This window comes from Dipteris shenzhenensis, chromosome 27 (genome assembly GCF_047967505.1).
Source record: "Dipteris shenzhenensis isolate YYH24624 ecotype China chromosome 27, Dip_SZ_1.0, whole genome shotgun sequence".
In the NCBI taxonomy this organism is placed as follows: Eukaryota; Viridiplantae; Streptophyta; class Polypodiopsida; order Gleicheniales; family Dipteridaceae; genus Dipteris; species Dipteris shenzhenensis.
Genome location: NC_141622.1, coordinates 4501388 through 4523734, shown reverse-complemented (window position 1 = coordinate 4523734; position 22347 = coordinate 4501388). Strand labels below are relative to the sequence as shown.

The window sequence follows — 22347 nt, the reverse complement described above, 5'->3', positions numbered from 1 at the left end:
CTACTCCTAAGAATGTTCATGATGTCCGCTCTTTTCTCGGATTGGCAAACTTCTACCATACAAAGGTCTATCAGTTTTCCGAAATTGCAGCTCCTATGTCCGAATTATTGAAGAGCATAGCAGTTTTTCAGTGGCTTCCCGAAACAGAGTATAGTTTCCAACAACTCAAGTAAGCACTCACTACCACACCCGTTATGGCTATTGCTGACCCAAACCTTCCATTTAAGGTCATGACCGACGCTTCCGACATCGCTACAGGAGCAGTCTTGATGCAAGAAGGCAGAGTTATTGCTTTTGACAGCCATAAACATTCTGATATCCAAACCCGATACCCGGTTTATGATAAGGAGTTTCTTGCCGTTGTACATGTTTATCACTCTTGGAAACATTATCTCATGGGAGCCGACTCTGTGGTCAAAACAGACCATCACTCTTTAAAGTATATCTTTACTCAGCCAATCATGAACGCTCGACAACCACGCTGGGTTGAGTTTCTGGCCAACTTTCACATGACCATTGAGTACATTCCAGGCCTACGCAATGTAGTTGCAGATGCTCTCAGCACGTTACCTCTAGCATCAACTATGGTAATCTCTACCTTATCTGTAGATGTTCCGAATTCATTCAAAGGAAAGTATTTCAATGATAAAGACTTCGGCACAGCAGTACATGTTCTTTCAAAAGATCAACCTTCGACTTCCGAACAAAAGATTTTCTCTTCCTATTCTTATACGGACGACCTTCTGTATTATCAAGATCGCATCTGTGTACCACATGACAAGGATGTTCGACGTCTTTTGTTAAAAGAGCATCATGTAGTTCCTTATGCTGCCCATCCAAGCATCAACAAGACTTATCGGTTACTCAGTGCAACATACTACTGGCCTCAGATGAAAAGCGACATCATCAAAATGGTTACATCTTGCTTATCTTGTCAACAAATGAAAGCAAGCCGACGACTTCCAACACCACTTCTTCAGCCTCTTCCAATTCCAACCGAAAGGTGGGAAAGTATTTCCATGGATTTCATTACAACACTACCACGATCCTCCAGAGGTAACACTCAGATTATGGTAATTCTTGATCGATTGTCCAAAATGGCACACTTTGTTGCTTGCAAAAGCAGTGCACAGGCTCCGGACATAGCCAAACTTTTCATACAACACATCTTCCGACACCATGGATTGCCCAAGAATATCATATCCGACAGAGATCCTAAGTTTACCAGTCACTTTTGGATTTCACTCTTCGAATCTTTGGGTACAACTCTACTGTTCACTTCAGCCTACCACCCAGAATCAGATGGCCAGACTGAAAGAGTCAACCAAGTTCTGAAAGAAATGCTTCGACATTATATTCAGTCACGCCTAGCAGCTTGGGAAGAGTATCTACCACTCCTTGAGTTTGCTTATAATAACTCTTTCCATAGTGCCATCAGCATGACTCCATTCCAAGCAGCCTATGGACACACTCCGATTGTACCAACGAATTTTGTACTTCAACATCGAGTGGCCCTAGCTGATCAACTGGTTCAAGAAATGCAAGACATTCTACTTCAAGTCAGGGATCATATGCGAAAAGCGCAAGAGCGTATCAACGGTCTGCCAACAAACAAAGACGTCACCTGGAATTTGACACTGGTGACAAGGTGCTATTATTTGTAGCCCCACATCGCTATAAGACGGTTAAGTCTGTGTTTCCTAAGTTGCGACCAAGATACTATGGACCTTTCTGGATCGTCAAGAAAAATTCACCTTTAAGTTACAAATTGGAATTACCACCATCATGGGGAAAATTTTCATATTTCTTGGCTAAAGACGTACATTCTAGGCGATGAAGCAGTTCCTCCTGCAGGTGATTATGTCCCAGAAATCGAAGACGATTATGTTCTCCTTATTCCTGAGCGTATTCTGGACCATCGACAGCGAGAGACTCGACATCGACTTATCACAGGATTCCTTGTTCTTTGGTGAGATCTGGACGACTCCGACGCTACTTGGCAATCTGATGAAGACTTGCAGCAGTACCCTGACCTTTTACAGCAGTATTTTCAGAATTTACAGTGATACTTTCTACATCAGTTCATTGTCTCCACCAGGGTCTTCTTTTGAGTGGGAGGGGATGTCACGATCTGTGACGTATTCCTTTCTCTATTTCTAGACTTATGGATGGTTTGATGAATGGACACTTGTGGAAGGGTATGTCCTTTCGACGGGACACTTCCTATGAGGCACAACCCTTCACAAGAGACACTCTATTGAAGAGACATTTCTATTGTAATGTACCCTCTCATCAAGGGTCACACCCTTCACAAGGGGTACACACCTCTTCATTCACATACCCTTTGGAGTACACACCTTTTCATGTGTGACTCTTCACTCTCTATATAAGAGAGGCCCAATTGTATGGATGACACACTACATCTATCCTACAAACATTCAAGCAATACAATTATTCCTTGTTCTCTGCAATATCAGTCTCCTTTCTATTCCTTAGCACATTTCTAAATATAGTAAATCTAGAATTTCTTACATTCAAACTGGCCACCACTGCTGCTTTTGCTCCAGGAGCTGTTTCCAGCTGCTGTACGGCCATATTCTGCACAGCCACCACCTCCTGCAGTCACTCCTGGCTTTTACAAATCAGTTCAACTCTTTTTGCAGGTTTTTCCCTTGATTCTGAGCTGGTGCAGCTGATCCTCGCCAGCAAGACCAATTTTGGAGTGTATCTAGACCCGTTTTTAGGGTTTCAACAGGCTGCCTCTTGTTTTGAAGCTCTGCAGAGAATACTAATCTGGAAGTCACATCTGCTGCTGTCCTGGACAGTTTCAACCTGTTCTGGAGCTGTTCTAGAGAAGGCTATTGCTGTTTTTGGCTGCAGCCTTCCTGCTCAACTTTCCTCATTTTTGCTTGATTGGCCCTTAGAAATTTGAGGCTTTTTGTCTCCATTGGTTGCATTTATTGGCCCTCATGCCAAGGGGATGTTTATTTGCAGATATAAGGCCAAGCATTAGCTTGTCGAGCAGTAAATTTTGTTGGTACAGTTTAATTCACAGCAAGTACTTAGTGAATTAATCAGAGGTCGTATATTCAGATGGCTAAAAATGCCAGTGATGAGGATAAGTTGGATAGCATCGGAGCTGGCAAAGGTGCTGGCCTTGGTCGACAACCAGCCCAAGGCCAAACACCTGCTCCACTGATGCAGATTAGAGACGATTGAATGCCGGAGATGCACAGCCCTTGTCTTTAATGCCTCGTGCAAGATTTCTAAAAATGCATGGCACACTGTAAAAGCAATGCAAGGGTCTGGTTTCTGAACTGAACTTGCTTCAATAAGGATGCATGATGGAGACTCAATGTCAAACCATGTGACTAAAATTCAGGATCTCAAGAAGCAACTCCTGAACATTAACAAAGTTATTCCAGATGCTCGCCTTGTCTCCACTACTTTGAACTCCCTGCCCGAGTTGTATTTATCTTTTCACACGTCACTCAAACTGTTCCTGAGGGGTAATCTAAAACCACTCACCTTTCAGAAGCTCTTGCGACTTGTGTTGTAGCAGGAGCAGACACAAAAAAATACACCAACTAATATGTGTGCAGGAGAGCAGGCATTTGTTGCTAAGTACAAAGAGAAGTCAAAGTTTGCTGGTTTTCAGCCAAAGCATGATCCGGGAGAGTTATCTGAAAAGGACAAGAAGGATGCACATAAGCCCAAGAAAAAGAGCAAATGCCATTACTACAAGTAGTCAGGTCACCACATCTATGAGTGCCCAAAGAGGATTGCAAAGAAGCAAAAGAAAGAGTCTGGCATAGCAATTACAGATTCTTCACCTTTGGATGCCAATAAGGATTATGTTGTTCTGCACTAATTATGATGCCTCTTCCAGACTTCTCCCTTAAACTTGCACTTATCACTTCACCTCCGTTTGCTGCACATTTCACTCCCAACGAGGAGCTCTCGTTCAATTTTGTAAAAAGTCGCCATTCAGCTCATCATTTCAGCATTGACAATGCCGTACAAATCTATTCTGCAAATCTCCAACGTACATCGCCAGAACTGTCACTCAAATCATGGAAGCCAGTTCTACCGTATAGATTCGTCACTCAGGCTCATGTTTGTATAGATTTATGTGTGTATGTCATACGTTGCTCCAGCAGCTCATACAGCTTGCACCAGTACTGTAAATTTGCCCTACATCTTCCGTATGATTGTCAGAAATCTGTCACCCATGCAGCCTAAAAAAACGTCCAAACAACCTCTGCAATCTTGCCGTATACAACTCCTACTCATTGTTGTACAGAACTGACCTGCGACAGTTCATCGTGCCTGCCATCCATACAAACCTGCGAAAGTTGACCTTCGTACAACCTGCGTCACTTAATCTACATTGTGTCTGTACAGCTAGCTCCACTACATTTGGCCTTGCTTTGGGTCATGTTTGCAGCTTGCAGGTTCAGATTTGCAGTCACATTGTAGTGACATTTACCTAGTACAAACATGTTTGCGGCATTTGCCTAGTACAAACATATTTTGGAATTTTGTGTGTTTGCTAATTTTAGCAATGCGATTTGCCAGATTTTGAGGTTTCTTGAGGTCGATGACAGGTTATTGCAGTGATTGAGCTGGTAGAGTGACATTGAGTAAAAATTTCGCTTTACCCTCTGTTCTGGCATACTTTCCTTTTTTGAAAATTTGGGGTTTTTACAAGATTGACATCCTCATTGCATAGCCTTGAGGCCTTGACATTTGTGGTTATTTTCTTTTTTGGGGATTTTTATTTGCAATGGCCAACATGGGTTTCTTTGGAATGATTTCAGTTGAAGACAAACTTGATGGTACTAACTACCACATGTGGTCATACTTGGTGTGTCACTTCTTGGTATCCAGAAATTTCTGGGGTATTGTCAATGGATCAAAGACTAGACCTACCTCTCCACCACTGGCACTTGCTGTTACCGCATCCACCACATATGTACTACAGCCACTTTTGGCTCTACTACTGTTGCTGTCCCAGATCCTCCTCCATCAGGTGGGATCAAAGGGATGCCCAGGCCCATGCCTTGATCGCATTTGCATGCAAGAGATTCATTATTCCTCACATGAGATCTTGCAAGACAGCCAAGGATGTTTGGATACTTTGGCCCGTTTGTATCAAGTTCTTAATGAGGCCACAGTTGCCTTTTTGAGGAGATAGCTTGACAGTGTACCCATGCAGGAAGGGGACAGCATAGATGCTTATCTCACCAAAGCCAAGAACTATAGTGAGTAGCTTATTGATGTGGGTGAGATTGTACCACATGCACAAGTCATTTCCACGGCACTTGATGGGCTAGGACATTGAGGTTAATGCCTATGGGTAACCTCCCAAAAACTATTCCTTCAATCAGCTTGTTTCCCTACTCTTGCAGGAGCAGCAGAGTCGTCGAAACCGAGCTACTTTGATTCTTGCAGATCAGGCCTTTGCCCCTGATCACAAGGGCAAAGGTGGGAAAAATTACAGCAAGCCCAAACCTTCATCTGGCACCTCATCCTCTTCTTCCGCTGCTAATGGGAAGGGGCAGCGTTGTATTTACCGCAGGAAATCAGGTCATGACATATCTGAGTGATGGTTGAAATATGATAATAGTTACAGAGAACCAGCCTATTTGTGGGAGCTATTTTCCTTGCGTGCAACCAAGGAAAATGCAATTGGATCCCATGACGTCCCATTAGATGACTAAAAACAGTATTTGATACTTTGACAAGAGTTGTGGAGAGTAGTGGTAGGAAGGGTGGTAGAACTTATTTTGGATAAAGGGCACATGTTCTCAGTATAGTAAACATTGGACATCATCTCACCACCTCCTCCCTAGGAGAGCCTAGAGGCTTGGTCCTCAGGAATAGACCAAGAGTGGAGGGGTTTGCATCTAAGTCTCCTAGGTAGTAGCCCCGTAGGTCTTTGACCAGGGAAAGCTCATCACACATCATGTAGTTCGGATGGGTCTCTATGCCAAGAGTCCGGGATCAGGATCCTAAAGGTGTATGAGTCCAAGTTCCAACCCACTCTCCATCTGAGTCCGTCACGCAAAATTTAGTAGGCTCTGTATGAGCCACTCAACAGTCTCTGTCTCGAAGCCTCAGCACTGTAAGCAGCATGCCCACCATCAAGCTCTCCGTGCGACCTCCTCGATTCTGCCCCTGCCTCAAGACTCTCCATGTGACACTGCGACCATCTTGAGCCCCTCAATTCTGTGGTGAGTAGAAGCGCATTGCTTTTGAGGAGAAGAAGAAATAGCAGCGAATTTCAGGCACAAATGATGAGCACAGCAATGAGGTAGCACATTTTGCTCACGATGAGTGGGCATTTGTTGTGACATGCCATTATGATTTGTCCTTGGATGCTTCCGCCTTATTACTTTCAAATTTGAACTCTAGCCAGTATTTTGTTAATGGTGCTTCAAAGCACATCACCTCCTACAGGCAGCTGAAATTTGTATCATATTGCGTGATACTCCCAAGGGGGGATTGTCACTTGTTCAAACAATGGCTCCTATCCTGTCAGAGAAATTGGACAGGTTGAGGTTATTTCTGTGTTAGGGGATACAGTCACTCTGATTTCCATCTCAGCAATTTCTAACAATGGCTTCAAGGTTGTCTTTGATGGTTATCGTTGTGCCGTTTATGGCAATCGGCATAATAATTGCATTGTGCTTACTAGGACATGTTCTAGAACCTTGTATCATCAAAATGCATATGAAAGTCAGCCACCTATTGAAACTAATGCACTCGCCTATGCTTTTGAATCTGTAATTTCAGACATACTTATGGCATGAGAGGTTGGGGCACCTCAATTATAAAAGTCTGGTCAAAATGCATACACAGGATATGGTTATGGATCTTCCAAATATGCATGCACCTAAATAGCACAGTTGTCAGAGCTGTTTGTTGGGAAAAGTGCATAGGTCCTCATTCCCAAAAGATGGGACCCTTGGTACATCCAGGAAGTTGCACTTAGTGCACAGTGATGTCTGTGGTCCGGTGCAGACAGCTTCTCTTGTGGGTTTCTACTATTTTGTCACTTACACACACATGGGTCTATCCTCTCAAAGCCAGGTCTGATGTCTTTGTGGGCTTCAAGAAATTTTTAGCCATGGCTGAAAATGAGTGTGGATAGAAACTCTTGATTCTCCATACAGATGGGGAGGTGAGTATATGTCTCAGAGTTTGCTAATTTTTTGGCAGTCCGGGAATCATTCATCAATCCACTCCTCCTTACACCCTGCAACAGAATGGTGTTGTAGAGCAAAAGAACCGGTCTTTAATGGAAATGCCCGGCTATATGCTTAAGGGCAAGTCTGCCAAATAAATTTTGGATAGATGCTCTCATGTGCCACTGCCTGTGCTGAGGAACCTCTATGTCACAGAGATGCATTTGAAAGCAATGGATGGATGCAAGGCATGAGGGCTGAACAAGAATCTATTCATGCTAATGGAACTTGAGAGTAGTATGACTTTGCCTGCCGGCGAGTATGCCATAGGCACTAAGTGGGTGTACAAATTGAAACAGAACTGTTAACTGTTACAAAGCCACCTTGTTGCAAAAGGCTACGCCCAGCGGCATTGACTTTGAGGAGACATTTGCTCCCACTTCAAGCATTAAGACTATTCAGTGGGTTATTGCTCTTGCACCCCATAAGCATTGGGAGGTTCACAAGTTGGACATTAAAACCGCTTTCCTTCATGGGGATTTACTGGAACAGTCTATGTCACCCAACCTCCAAGATTTGAGGTTGAAGGTTTTGAAAATCAGGTATGTTCGCTGAAAAAATCCACCTATGGTTTGAAGCAGGCACAGCGGGCATGGTATGCCAAGATACATTTTGTTTTGCTATGCTTTAGATTTCAGAACAGCCCTACAGAGGCCAAACTTTATGTCCAGAAGAGTGAATCAGAATTTGTGATTTTAATTCTTTATGTGGATGACATGATACAGGATGTGGCCACCAGATCCTTTTGCACGACTCGACCTGCACATGTCCCATATGGGAAGATGCCCTTAACCCCTGGTTTGATGATGAGTGCAGAGAGATGAGAGCCCACATTACACGTGAGCGAGCACTAGGGCATTTGACTTCACCAGAGGCACAGCGGATCTCACGTCAAGTGACGGCGTGAGAAGCGGGCTCCTCATACATGGGATGGATGGGTGATCAGATCCTTTCACGGAGTAGATCCTACCACGGGATGGGGGCTCTTGTCAGAGGGGAAGTCGCCCATCCCCATCACAGATCTAGTAGTATGGCATACATATGCATGCTCTCTCTATGATGTCCCAGGTCAGGGACCACCTGATATGTCCTCTATGCCCAGACCCACTACTTGTCACTTGTTTACTACACAGAATGTATGGGCTGCTCTTCTTTGGCTTCATAACAGGGGATCACTGGATCATGAGGGACTACAAATGAGCACTTTGCACACGGACAAGAGATCTTGACCCTAATCCTTGCACATCAACCATGCCGTACGCCATGGCTTCCCGCCTACTTGGAGTACAACCACCGTAGTACCAATACACAAGGCAAGTGATTCCATGGACACTGGGAACTACCGCACTCTTATGATTGCCCACACTCTGGCTAAGATATATGGGTTGGTACCAGAGAGGGAGATTAGCAATCACACAGAGGGTCACGCGCAACGAGCTCTTGGACAAGCAGGTTTTCAGAGACAGCATTCCACCCTAGACCACATTTTCACCTTGAGGGCTATCATCAAGGAGGCGAAGTCCAGGCATCAAAAAGTCTACACTTACTTCGTAGACTTCCATTCAGGCATTTGACATTGTCCCACGTTCTCGCCTGCTCAAAAGATTACAGGAGCTGCAGCTCCCACAGATCATGATCTGGGGGGTCATGAGTCTATATGAGTCCATTAGAGGGAGAGTAGGTGCCCCAGGAGGTCTATCAAATTGGATTGAGAACACTAGTGCACTCTTACACATACTTGGGGGTTGTGTTCACTGGACCAGGTTTCACAATGACCCATGCAAGTACGGCACGACTCACACGAGGGGAAGGTGCTCTGGCTAGACTAGAGAGGCGATGCTTCCAGGCACACTTCCAAGACCCTCTGACACGCTGGTGTGACCGACTGCCATGTATGCAGAACCTTTCTAGGGGAGTAGTGTTTCAGCGACAAAGTGGAAGAGATTTGAGAGCCTACAAGTGATTATGGGACCCAGGATGATTCGGAGCAAGCCCTCAGTCCCCCATTGTTGACACAGCATGGTACGCACGGGTATCTACATGGTTTGGTAGTCACGTCATTGAGATGGACAGACTTCCCCGCTTTCAGTACAGCATGGATGCACCACCCAAGATTATCCTATCATACAGATGGACATACTGACCTTCTTGATCCGGCACGATGGACATCAAGTCATAAAATAAGTTCCCATCCTTCTTCAACTCTGAAGGTGTGTGACCTTCATACCAAAGGCTACCGTTAGCATGAAGGACATGCAACACACCAATTATGCATGTTGCATGCTCCCACTCCTTGTAGTTGGATGGATACAAATCTATCAAACAAATGCACGATATGGAAGGCCTACATCCGAATGCACGGGTATGTCCTCATGGGTAAAGACATGTTGAATATATACATAAGCGCCTGTCTAGTTGTCGGGAGACATTTTTAAATCCATGGTTCCACCTTTCCAATGTTTGGAGATGTCCTTTGCATCCTCCCAAGCCACTTTATAACACCCACAATTAGTGGGTCGCATTGTGATCCAAGAATATTTCCTGTAAAGTTGAGGAATCCATTCCTCACGCTCATCCATGATGTTTTTCAATATAACAGACTGTAAAGTACCTCAATATCTACTATTTCCCATCTCCATAGTCCCTAATCCAATACCATATGATTAACACTAGGTCTCATCCTCTCTCTACTCACCCATAAACATATTTCCCTCAAAATTCACAATCTCCTCTCTCTCTCTCTCTCTCTCTCTCTCTCTCTCTCTCTCTCTCTCTCTCTCTCTCTCTCTTCAATTGTCTTCCTCTCTCTTTTTCTATAGCTATCTTCCTCTATCCCTCTCTTTATTTGCCCCTCTTTCCCTCTCTCCTTTAACCTAACCCCTGACACAAAAAAACTAAATAATATTTCAAATACTTCATCATCATCTCTCTCTCTCTCTCTCTCTCTCTCTCTCTCTCTCTCTCTCTATCTATCTATCTATCTATCTCCAGCATTCACTCTCCTTCCCTCTTTTCCTTGACCTCCTCCAGCTACATACATTTAGGGATTGGGGCTCTCCACCAAGATCCAGTTCTACCATGACCACTTCCTAAGGGTTTCGGAGCATGGTCTCGTCATCATACCTCAGTACCTTGAGGATAGGAGAGTCTCACATGCATTGAGGATCGCCATCGGTCAGTTGCAAGTCTCGTCACATCAGCTACAGATCGAGGCAGGGAGAGCTGCAGGCATACCCAGAGAGTAGAGGATCTGCACACTGTGCCGGATGGAGGAGATCGAGACGAAGGAGCACTTTCTATGAGTCTACCCAGTCTACTATGAGATCCGAGGGCAATATTACTGCCTCTTTCAGGAGGGGCATGGCTTTGGTTCACTTACGCAGTTGATCCATTTTCCCGATCAGGTTTGTGTTAGGCTCTATCTAATTGAGATGCGACGACACAGAGATATACTGATACAATCACCCGAGAGCAGCAGGGATTGATGCCACAGGCCACCAAGATTGACAGAGCACAGACACTTGTTACAGATTTTTATGCATCTAAGTAAGTTCCCAGCAATAGGAGCATCTAAGTAAGTTCCTAGCAATAGGAGTCCCCGCCACGATGCTGCCAAATGAGAGACACGCACTCCACGTGCGACAGAGAGAGGTACCAGAGCACGCACGATCGTAGTTCGGCCTACTTCAACCCTCCTCAGAGGTGACCACCAGAGACGAGGCGTCACCCTTGACACAGCCCACCGGATCCAGAGATCGAGGAGACCACGCCCTCCACCGCATCAAGAGACAGCTCAATAGACACAGATACGAGAGCTCCTCACATCTCATCAGAGAGCCACCAAGTTACCTGGATATATGGAATCTGGGCATGTAGTGGGGACGTTAGCTTTGAGCACCTCATACTCTTCTGAGATATTTTGCTTTTGCTACTCTACTATTTTGTTCGCTAGCTTAGCACTTTAGCACTCAGCAAGGGCCTTAGTGAGACCTTTGCTTCAGCCCCTAGTGGCTTGTATGAGTTACCTTTTGGTTTTGCACTTTGTCTCATAGGCCCGCATTCCAATTAGAAAGAAAGAAAGAAAGAAAGAAAGTCTATTAACGTCCACTAGAGACCAAAAGGTCTATGGGACAGCAAGAAACCCTCTAGTACAACTCCTTTAGGGAGGGCGCATGGCAGCTCCCAAGGAGTGCAAAAGCAACCCCCATTTATTTAGAGTACCTACATAATAGTCTAAAAGAGTAATCAGCCATACATCAGTTTAAGAATGAGAGTCTTTTGGTTTTGATTTAAACTCTCTAATTAGGGCTACACCTTCATGGTAAACGGCCCATTTTCCATCCTTTCTAGCAGCCCTGACTTTAGCTAATTCAGTCGCCTTATTTTTTAGTTGAGCTTGTGTAAGCTCTTCAGCTATCCATACTTTGGTACCCTTTAGCTTGTAAGATTGTCGAAAAAGCTTGATTCACATATCTTTTGACTTCAGTGTAAGGATTGCCTGACCTTTGTAGTGCATAATAGAAGTGGGCCTGGAGTCATCATCATCTTGCTCATCATCATCCGTCCATTCAATGTTGGGTTGATCTTTGTCAATATTTCACTATAAGTGTCCTCCTCTTTGTGCCAATCTTCTGGAAGTCCCCCTATTCTAATCTTCAGCACATTATCACATCTAGCTTCGTGTTCTTTAATCTTTGCTTGAATATCAGACTTACTTGCTTTGGTATCCACTTCCATAATCACTTCCTTCTTAGCTGTTTGTGTTGGAATGGTCACCTCCCCATCTGTAAGCCCCCATATGAGGAGAGCATAGGGGAGGTAGACCTGGAAATATTGGGGCTGCCACATGGGCAGCACATGAGCTGCCATGCGGGCAGCTGTCAAGAAGCTGCCAAGACAAAGGGCAGGCCATGGACCTGCAATTGGAGGCGCAGCATGGCGACCTGTTTGGGAAGGCTTGTGCACAGGGTTATTGCCTGCAGCAGGTCCTGAACAAGGCACGAACCTGTACGGCTGCATGGCAGGGGTCTATGGGCAGGCATAAGGCCTGCAAACAGGCCTGCAATAGGCGCAGGAAGGGGCAAAGGCAGCAGCCCAAAAGGGGCTGCCAAAGGCCCTTTTATAGGGCTGGTTGGACCAGCCAACCAAGTAGGTTTGTTACAGACCAGGTCAGCCAGTCTGGTCGGCCCAAACAGACCTAGGGGTTGGCCCTACCAGGTCGGTCCATTTCAGGGCCCCTTGGGCCTATAAAAGAGGAGGCATTGGGCCTCATTCATTCATCACTTGGAGCAGCCCTCGGGACAGCAGACAGGAGCAGCAAAGGGGGAGCCTCAGGCCTACATTCAGGAGGACAAGGTGACCTAGGAGAAGCTGCAGACTGAGCTAGAGTGGCAACCCACCTAGGCTGGCTTCCGGACAGCAAGGTGGAAGGGATCTAGACAGAGAGTCTACATATGCTCGAGGTGGAGCACGCAGGCTCAAAGATCTAGAAGTGCCAGGCTTGTAGTAGAAGGACCTTTTGGTATTGTATCTTGTCCTAGTTTCTCGACGGATGGAAATATAAAGTGTTGCTTCTATATTTGTCTCTGAGCATTGTCTATTTACTGGCTTGCACATCTATGCACATAAGTTGAGAAGTAAGTGATTCCACACCCCACATCACACTATGTGAGCTCCTAGGCATTACTATCAGTCTTCCGCTGTGCGTACCCTCTGTTGGGTCATTTCTAACAGTTTGTACTTCAATGTGAACAAGATCTTTGACTGTAGAGACTAGCTGTGGGGTAGGGGAGGAGTCCTTACAAGATTTTACAGCCTCATCAATTACTGCCTGCTTACTAGGCCCTTCCAGTATGTGAAGTCGAACTTTTACTTCTACTAGTTCCAATCGTAGCTCTCTCACTGCTTGTTGTAGATAAAAAATCTGATCCTGTTGCCCAAGGATGGGTCGTTTGGAGCCTTCTTGTTGATAATTGCGTGCATAGGGAGAGGGTGTCATTGCTACAACTGTAGAGTATCGAGTCCTAATGGAGATTGAAGGAGTTGAGGGGGACTTGGAGGAGAGGATAGGCCAGTTCATAATTGGCTATCTGTAGAATCCCCTATCTGAACCTAACCCCAGGGTTGGGTTGGGGGTTTAGCCCAACTCGGGGTTAGGGTTAGGATTTAGCCTAGCTCGAGATTAGGGTTAAGGTTAGGGTTGGGGGGGGGGGGGGACGACGGGACTAGAGGGTTTGTTGGTGACGACGGGCTAGGGGGGGCTAGCAGCTAGCGGCTACTGACGGTTGTTGGGGGCTGCTGGCTTATGGCAGCTGTTGGCTGCTGGCAGTGGCTCTGCTAGCTGGTTAGCTAGGTAGATATGTTAGATTAGATTAGATTAGATAGATTAGGCAGGGTAGGAGGCAACTGAGACAGGCGACGGATGGGCTGAGCGGCGACGACGACGAGCTGAGCGAGAAAATTACTATGCCATGTTAATGTCTATTACTCTCTATCATGGATTGTTTCGGCTTGATAGTTTTGAGAAGTGGTCACACAGTGTTTGTATTGCTTCTACTCCTACCTCTACCATGCATGATGCAAGTTGGAGCATACCAAGTTTGGACATGTCAACTATGGCAGCATGGTGCTCTTACAAAGATATCATACGGTTGATGCGTTGCCACATTTGGAAGTTCCCCCCAAAAACTATTTGTGACGGTTGCATTTTCAATACAATGCACAGATTTTCTTATCCAAAGGATAGTGCTGTTTGGGTTGCCAGAAAATTGTAGCTAATTCATAGAGATGTTTGCGGCCCCATAAGGACTCCATCCTTGGGAAATCATCTCTACCTTGTCACATTTATTGATGATTTTTAAGGTTTGCTTGGGTGTTTTCACTTGAAAATTTTTCAGAAGCTTTAATGGTCTTCAAGCGTTTCATTGCTTTGGTTGAAAGTCATTCAGAATGCAAAGTGCCAAACCTACTTTCCAACAGAAAGGTGGAATACATGTCAAATGAATTTGCAAAATTCTTGGCTGAGAAGGGCATCACACATCAATACACTGTGTGTTACACTCCTAAGCAAAATGCTGTGGCTGGAGGTAAAAATCGACTGTCACGCATGGAGATGGCCCAATGCATGATTAAACCAAGGGGTTGCCACACAAATTTTGGGATGGAAGCAACTATGTGTACCAATCGTGTGCTCAACCACTTCTTATCATTTATGGCCTTCAGCCAACCCTCAGGTTGACTTCCTTGGTCAACTCTTTGGTTGACTTTAAGACCTATATACGCCAGCACATGAGCTTTCTTTATTATCCATTTGGTGGGTCTCTTCCTTTCCTCAACTGTTGTTTGCCTCCTTGCATTCCAATCCAGTTCCATTGCTCCCCGCACCCAATAGTTGTATCAGAGCAGTGTTCTTGACTCCTACCAACTTCCCCCATGCTCAGTTTCAGCTCGTTTTTCAAGATTAGCTCTCGTTTCTTGTTCCACTTGCAGATTTAGCTGCCACGACAGCTTTGCACAGTCCTATCACTATTCCATGTCCATTTCTAGTCATTTGTGTTGTCATTGCAGCTTAAGAACATCAAATTTGGACCCATACACCGTTCGCCAAAAATAAGCTCATCTTGCAGTCTCTACTACAGAAAGCTGTTTCTACAACACGTTGCATGCTGCAGTTCCTCCCACACTCCAGCAGTTTCGTTAGGATCAAAGAGATGCACAGGTACATGTTGTGATTGCTATGAATAGCAAGAGGTTTGTTATATCTCGCAAGACAGCCAAGGTTGCATGGCCAATCTCTATCAGATTAGGAATGAGGCCAATTTGCGGATACTTACCCAAGGAGTTTTCTGATTTTTAGCAGCCCAGGGTATCGTACATCAATGCAAATTGCCATACACTCCGCAACAAAATGGACTTGTAGAATGGAAAAATGAACATCTACGGAAATGGATAAGTACATGCGTAAGGGGAAGTCTTTGCCTAATTTGGATGCCGTTATGTGTGCCAACCATGTGCTCAACCGAGCACTCACTCGAGCCTGAAGACCATGACCCCTTGTGAAGCATGGACATGCCACTAGCCTATAATCTCACATGCGAGTGTTTGGATCTCTTGCATATGCACGTGTAACCTCTCAGCTGAGGCATAAGCTTGATGATAAGGCCATCAAATGCATTTCATTGGCTACAGCTCACAAAGCAAAGGATACAGGTTGTTTCAGCCTAGAACAGGCAAGGTAATTGTCAGTAGAGACATGGTTTTTGCTGAGCATGCAGCTTGACCTTGGCTGGACTGTAAAAAACAGCCATCAGTAGAAGCCTCTAATGTATTGGATACCATACCAGGATTTGAGGTTGCAGGTTCTGAAACTCAGGTATGCCGGCTGAAAAAGGCCCTCTATGGTTTGAAGAAAGCACCACAGGCATGATACGCCAAGATACATTCTCTTTTGCTATGCCTTGGGTTTCAGAACAGCCCTACAGAGGCCACTCTTTATATCCGGAAGAGTGAGTCAGAATTTCTGATTTTAATTCTTTACGTGGATGACAATGGACATGCTTATCATTGGACACAACACGCACAAAATTGCAGATTTCAAGGCAGATTTGCACAAATCATTTGCAATGTCAGATATAGGCAGGTTGCACTACTATTTGGGCAGTTTGCTAATGTTGAGGGGGGCATAATGACAGTTTGTTAATGTCGAGGGGAAAATAATGATGAGTCAATCCAAATATATTGGACACCGCTTGCAGCGCTTCCAATTCAACAATTGCAAGCCGGTTTCTACTCCATTGGAGCCTTGCTTCCATTTCTCTTTCAAAGATGGGAGTGCCCCATTTGATGCCACTTTTTATCAGCAGGATGTGGGCTGCCTTATTTACTAATGTCATACCCGGCCTGATTTGCAGTATGTCGTTTCCCAGCAACATTGGCAAGCAGTGAATCAAGTCTTTTGTTACTTAAAGGCCACACAGCATTTGGGACTTTTCTCTAGTGACCAGTCTTCACTAGATTTGCATGCATTCACAAACAGTGATTACGCAGGTTGTTAGGACATGAGGGTGGCTCACAGTGGCAACCGTTTCATGCTTGGCTTTTCATGCATTTCTTGATTCAGCAGGAAGCAGCCTATAGTTGCTACTTAAAGTTGTGAAGCTGAGTATAGGGCAGCCTTCACAGCCGTAGACTTTGTTTGGCTTAGTAGGTTACTTGCCGATCTTGATGTCCGCCATACCACCTCTACCATGACCTACACTAACAACCAGGATGCTTTGGCCATTGCACGTAACAAGCACATGGAGGTGCAATATCGAGCGCCTGTCAGCTGGAGATATAAAAGTTGTCCTAAGTTCCCACAGAGGATAACTTAGCAGATCTCTTCACTAAGGCTCTACCACAACCCAAGGTTGAGGCTTTTCGACATGCCTTACACTTGGCACCATTTATTCCGTGACATTGACCTCCCTGTACTATCATAGGTTGCTATATCCATCTTTGACGAATATGTGCAACTATGATATAGATTCCAAGTACACCTAAGATGTATCCAAGATACTTCAGCCATACCATGGAGGGGTTTTGTTAGCACTTAGCCCTGGTATGGCCTTGTAAGCCAATTAGGACTTCAGTCAGCCCTCAAGTTGACTTCATTGGTAATCTCTTTGGTTGACTTTGGGGCCTATCTAGGCGACCACATAAAGTAGATCGCACAACAATTTGCTGCTGCTTCTAGCTGTCCTAACCTTACCCACTGAATTGCACTTGACCCAACATAGGTTTAGCTTCAACCACCAATTCGTTACACAGCAAATCCTTACCAGATGGCTTCGTGAATTGTCACGAGAGGAGCTGCCATCTCACTCAGCAAGGGTTTGTGGACCTATATACAAAGGGTGCCAATTTGAAGACTAAGAATCCAATATGTCCTTGTTTTCTGAGGGGATAGCTGGATGGTCATCTATCAAATAGATGATCGCCTCGTACCTAGAGTGCATGAAGACATTGGCATGTTGAGAAGGTGAAGAATTAAAAAAACATTTCAAACCAAATACGGCAATTATGAGCGTCTCCCCGTTCATGACATTAATAAATCATAGCATTGCATAAGAAGATACATTGCAAAAGAACGTGTCAAGTTGAAGTAGCCACTCCCTATTAGCCCTATCAGGAATTTTAAAGCTACTAAGAGCGATTTTAATGGTATTCAAACAAGCACATTCAAGTTGTGGTCTATTTGCATGTCGACATCCAGACCTCGAGTGGATTGACTACTTCAATTCATAATAAAAATATACACTTTTGCAATGAAGATACCATAATTAGGACGATTTGTCACATATGATTATGCAACTTGCAATACTATACCACCGATTAGCCTTTTTTTTTTCTTAAAGCCAAAATCTCCTTAAAATTTTTGAAATACCACCCATCGCATGCAAGAAGGACTTGCCTTTGCCCAGGTGGTTCGTCAATAAAGCCATTGTAGTCACCATGCCCACCAGTATCAACAGCAATAACCTCCTGATCAGAAGATCGAAGATCATGGCTTGTCACATCAAGTGTCTGATCAGACGTGCACTTGACTTCAAGGGTGAACTCCACAGAGCAATACTCACACCTACAAAAAGCAATCAACCATTGCACGATCAAGAAAGCTAGAAACCCAAAAAAAATAGGCAACAAGGTAGACCTTTAATCCAAACATTTACATGCTCATCAAAAAAATTTACCAAATTTCAACAAAAGACCAAAGGTGGTGTTGCACTTCAAAACATTCTGACGCTCTAGAAAACTTCTCAAAGTAACTACACACACATGGCTTGACATGCCTTAAACACAATGCACTGAGCGTGTATACAATAGCATAGTTCTTTTACAAATCCAATTATGTACTTAAATTAAACAATTGAGGCTAAATCCACATAAACATTAATTGACAAATCATTATGGCTTCATGTGCTTCAACTCCACTAGTCCTAACAAATCCAGTTATTGACTTATCTTCAACAAATTCTAGTTGCATCCACACTAACATAAATAAAACACATGGCTTCATGTGTTTTCAACGTACACAGCTTAAGTCACACTTTCTAAGAAACAAGTTAGGTATAGGGGGTGTGGGGGTTGTAGACTATAGTAGAAGGTCGAGCGTATGCATGTAGGTGTCCAAGGACTTAAAGGTTTGGACCGTGAAAATCATCAGCAATTTATGCTCTAAAAGTTAGTACATGCCAAGAGTTTCAAGCAGGCGCAGATGGAAATGAAAATGTATTTGGAGTTAAGTTATTGTTGGAAGGAGAATGGACAAGGAAGGAGAAAGAAAGGATAAACATTCAACCTATACATTAGCAAAGCAAAAGCAATCAGTCGGAGTTAAGTTATTGTTGGAAGGAGGATGGACGAGGAAGGAGAAAGAAAGGATAAACATGGATTAGCATTGAAAGCGAAAAAGCAAAAGTAATCTAAGCCAAACGGTGCTCCTTGTGACATCTGTCTCTAGATTATTTCAAACAAACACCAATTCAACCATGTGGATTAGTCAAATTTCACTTGGAAATAGAATGAGTACAACCTAATGTACCTTTCAAAAAATTGCCCCATGACCCCCTGATTCACGTAGCTTTTTGCTATTAGATTGAGTGCAATCAGATGTACCTTTCAAAAAATTGCCCCATGACCCCCTAGTTCACGTAGCTTTTTGCTATTCTTTGGCTCATACCTAGACCCAAAAAATCTGAACATTGACCAAACATCTACCACTATGTGGTTGTGATACTAATTGATTAAGTGCTTGGAGTAACCTAAAGAGTCTATCAAACATCAAGATCAAAGTTATGTTAGAGTTCACACTCTAGTAAGTCTCTTTCCTCATAAGTTTTGTCTCTCTTTTCAAACAACCAAGGCTCACCCCCAAGTTCACTAAAAGGTGTTGGAGCTGAATAGATAGACACACAAGTTTAAGGGGAACTGTCTGAGTCTCGCACCACACGCAGTCAGTGGAGATTGATCCGATATGCTAGACTCGGAAGCCTAGTGGAATTCAATAGCTGATAATCCCCAAAGAATGAGACGCATTGCTGCACTAGCAGATGCATCATTGTAGGTGGTAGGTCATGTGTGAAATCGCCATCAAGAAAGCACTCACATAAATAATCAAAAGAGCACGACTGCTCATAGTCAAGGCCTCATTCTTTATTGGAGGCAGGAATTCCACAACGGCCATTCAGTGAAATTGAGAGAAGAAAAGAAGTTCAGTGCGGGACAGCGGGGGGGGAAGGGGGGGGGGGGCGCACACCCACACAGTGCCTTGCTTCAAAAAAATCTTATAAATATTGTAAATAACAAAGAGGAGCAAAGAGATCCACACTTCAAACTACCACTAAGGCACTCCTCTAGCACTTTAATGCTCAAGAAAAGTGCAATTCCAAGAAAATAGGCCAGTTTGTTACAATCACTCCTGGTTAACTCAACTACAGTAATTGGAGCACAAAACTGTCAAGCCGCCTCATGATATAAGAAAAGGCTTATCCACCCACTTTGCATCAGTTTTGGGATATATTTTGCAGACTTCTCTATTTCATACTTCTTGTGAAATACATCCCAAGCTCCCATTGCAGACTCAACACCACAACATGTACTATTGACTGAGGACAATGGGAGTCATAGCATCCCCGCGTTTTGCTCCCAATCATCTAGCTCTCGTGCTTCCATCTCAGCTGGCTTTTTTTGCTTCCCTTCAACTACCTCCACAAGTTTTTGCCACCAAACACATTTAAAGACTGGTGGGATCAAGCTTTCAGGCTTGAACACTACATCGTGAAAGCTTATGATATTTATGCTAAGCTTTACCTGCTTGGTTGTGAAAATTGTTGGATTTTTTCTGAATTTTCTTCAAACAGATATAGGTTATCAGCAGATTCTTGCACCAGCAGCCTGTATGGACACAATATAGGTGCTCAAAGTAAGGTGTATTGCATTCAAATGCCAGACCCGGACCTCTTACGAAAAGACAGTGAAAACTATAAAGTAACAATACAAACTAAAACATGAGTACAAGACTCCTTAGACATGCACAACCCTATAAATCCCTAATCCTAACCCTAGGGGTGATACCACTCTCCTGGTGAGGTTTAGAGTCACTTTTTGAAACCACCACCTATTAATCCTCAATGCTCTCCTGGATTCGTACTTCCTTGGTTTTAAACCCAAGGGTGTATCAAACCTTAACCAAGGCCAACATCTTACTAACTCTTTTAAAGATGAGGATCTCATCATCATGAACAACTACTTCAAGGAAGATGGTGCCGGAATCAGTCTCTCATAATGCTTTAGAAGACTAATGTGGAAAAGCGTTAAATTTTATAACAAGTGGATAAATGCATACATAAACCTTCTTGATCTTGTCTATAATCTGAAACAGGTATAGATAGATAGATAGAGGTACATATATGCATACACACACACACATGTACATACATATACATAGATAGATAGATAGAGAAAAATCAAAACTTTGTGCCTTACAACAAAAGCTCCCATAGCACCCCAAATAAGTCAATTGAATCATATCGTCTGATCTCCATCGTTTAATCCTCATAAATAGCAAGCGACCTCAGCTTACATATACCTCGTAAGTATATGACTTTCGTCAAAAGTATCATGGAACACTGCTTGACAGTTAGCTAGCATAGTAACAAGATGGGCTTTCATACCCATGTGACTCAAACTAACTCCTACCACACCGTACTATTTTGACAATCATAGAACACACATTTGGCATTACACGTAATTATGGAAGCAGCTTCAAGCGCAACCATCACCTTAGGATGAGCATCCAAATCCATCGAGAATTTGCTAACTCTTAGACAAATATGGCTCTACAGATTTGAAATAATCAGCATCGAAATATAGCATACATAATCTATGGAATCATGCATTTCAGTGACCTAGCCTTGAAAACCGGTTTTTAATAAATAGTAAAGACGAGAACAGGCCGTTCTCTGTAGATAACAAGGAAGCAAATTATGATGGGAGGATGAAGAAAGTAATCTGGCTTTAGGAAAAGGTTCCACAAGATTACAGTGTAACTTCAGAGCACATAAAGAGAAAATAAGCGTTTGCATGTATTCGCACTAAAAGTATAAATACCTGCCATCACCATCACAGGCATCACAATCTCTGGAAAACTTCATCTGCATAGCCTTGCTGCTAACGAGCGGAATAAGACCGAGGCGGTGGGCAATAAACTCGTCGTTGAGGACAGAGGAATTCATCTCGATCTCGACCAGGTCTATGGCAATGGTGGGCACTTCAGCCAACACAACGCGACGGAGAGCATTGGCCATGCTGGCATCCGTATTTTTGAGTTCGAACTTCAGGAAATCGTCTTTCATCTCGCGAATACGCACAGTGGGGAAGCGCTGGTAGCTCACATTATCCATGGTAGCGACTCCACAGGACCAAATAGAATCTGCAGACGCGCATGCAAAGCCCAGGTTTAAACTTTAACATCAAGCTCATAGTGCGTTTGAAGCCTAAGCCACTTCACACGCGGCCCAAATGTGGGCCCAAGGAAAAGTCATGGGACCATGGAGGACTCAACTCTTCTCGTATGAGGTGGGTGCCTTGCCCGGTTCTCTTGGCCGCCACTCAGCTTCCACCTCAACCAAAGGAAGGGCAAGAGGTTAGGCGCCCATGATCATTTTAAAAGATTGATTGGGCCGCATCATTCGTCCAAAGATGGGCGGCTTTGGTGTGTAAAAAGCCTAAATGTCTTCGCCAATCAAACACCAGATTTTTCCTTCACTAAGCAAAGCCAATGTTGAATTAGCAAAGTCCACACTAAATTACTAATTCAGCGCAAGATAAAGGCTGTGATGTTGTGGGTCTAGACTGCATCCCACGCTAGAACAAGGAATCCTCCAAAGGTCAAATAATAAAGTTGTCCTCTTCACCTATTACTCACCTCTCCTATTCCAACCCATTAATTAATTAGTTTTGGTGCATGGAAGCTTAATTAACCTATGTTTATCTATGGCTTAATTTATTTATGCTTTAATGAACTTATGTTTCTCTAAGGCTTTATTTATTTATGCAT

General features: G+C 43.9%; 1 protein-coding gene across 1 annotated transcript in view; it reads right to left on the bottom strand.

The window, feature by feature from the left end:
* Positions 1-21871, bottom strand: part of LOC147883762 (DNA-directed RNA polymerases II, IV and V subunit 3-like) — a 28778-nt gene extending 6907 nt beyond the window's left edge. The window contains exons 1-3 of the mRNA XM_087399021.1: positions 21853-21871; positions 21399-21720; positions 17701-17868 (exon numbers count right to left, since the gene is read on the bottom strand). Coding sequence (XP_087255147.1) covers positions 17701-17868; positions 21399-21691 — 461 coding nt within the window. The 5' untranslated portion in view covers positions 21692-21720; positions 21853-21871. The remainder of the gene's footprint in view (positions 1-17700; positions 17869-21398; positions 21721-21852) is intronic.
* Between the last annotated feature and the right edge of the window lie 476 nt (positions 21872-22347).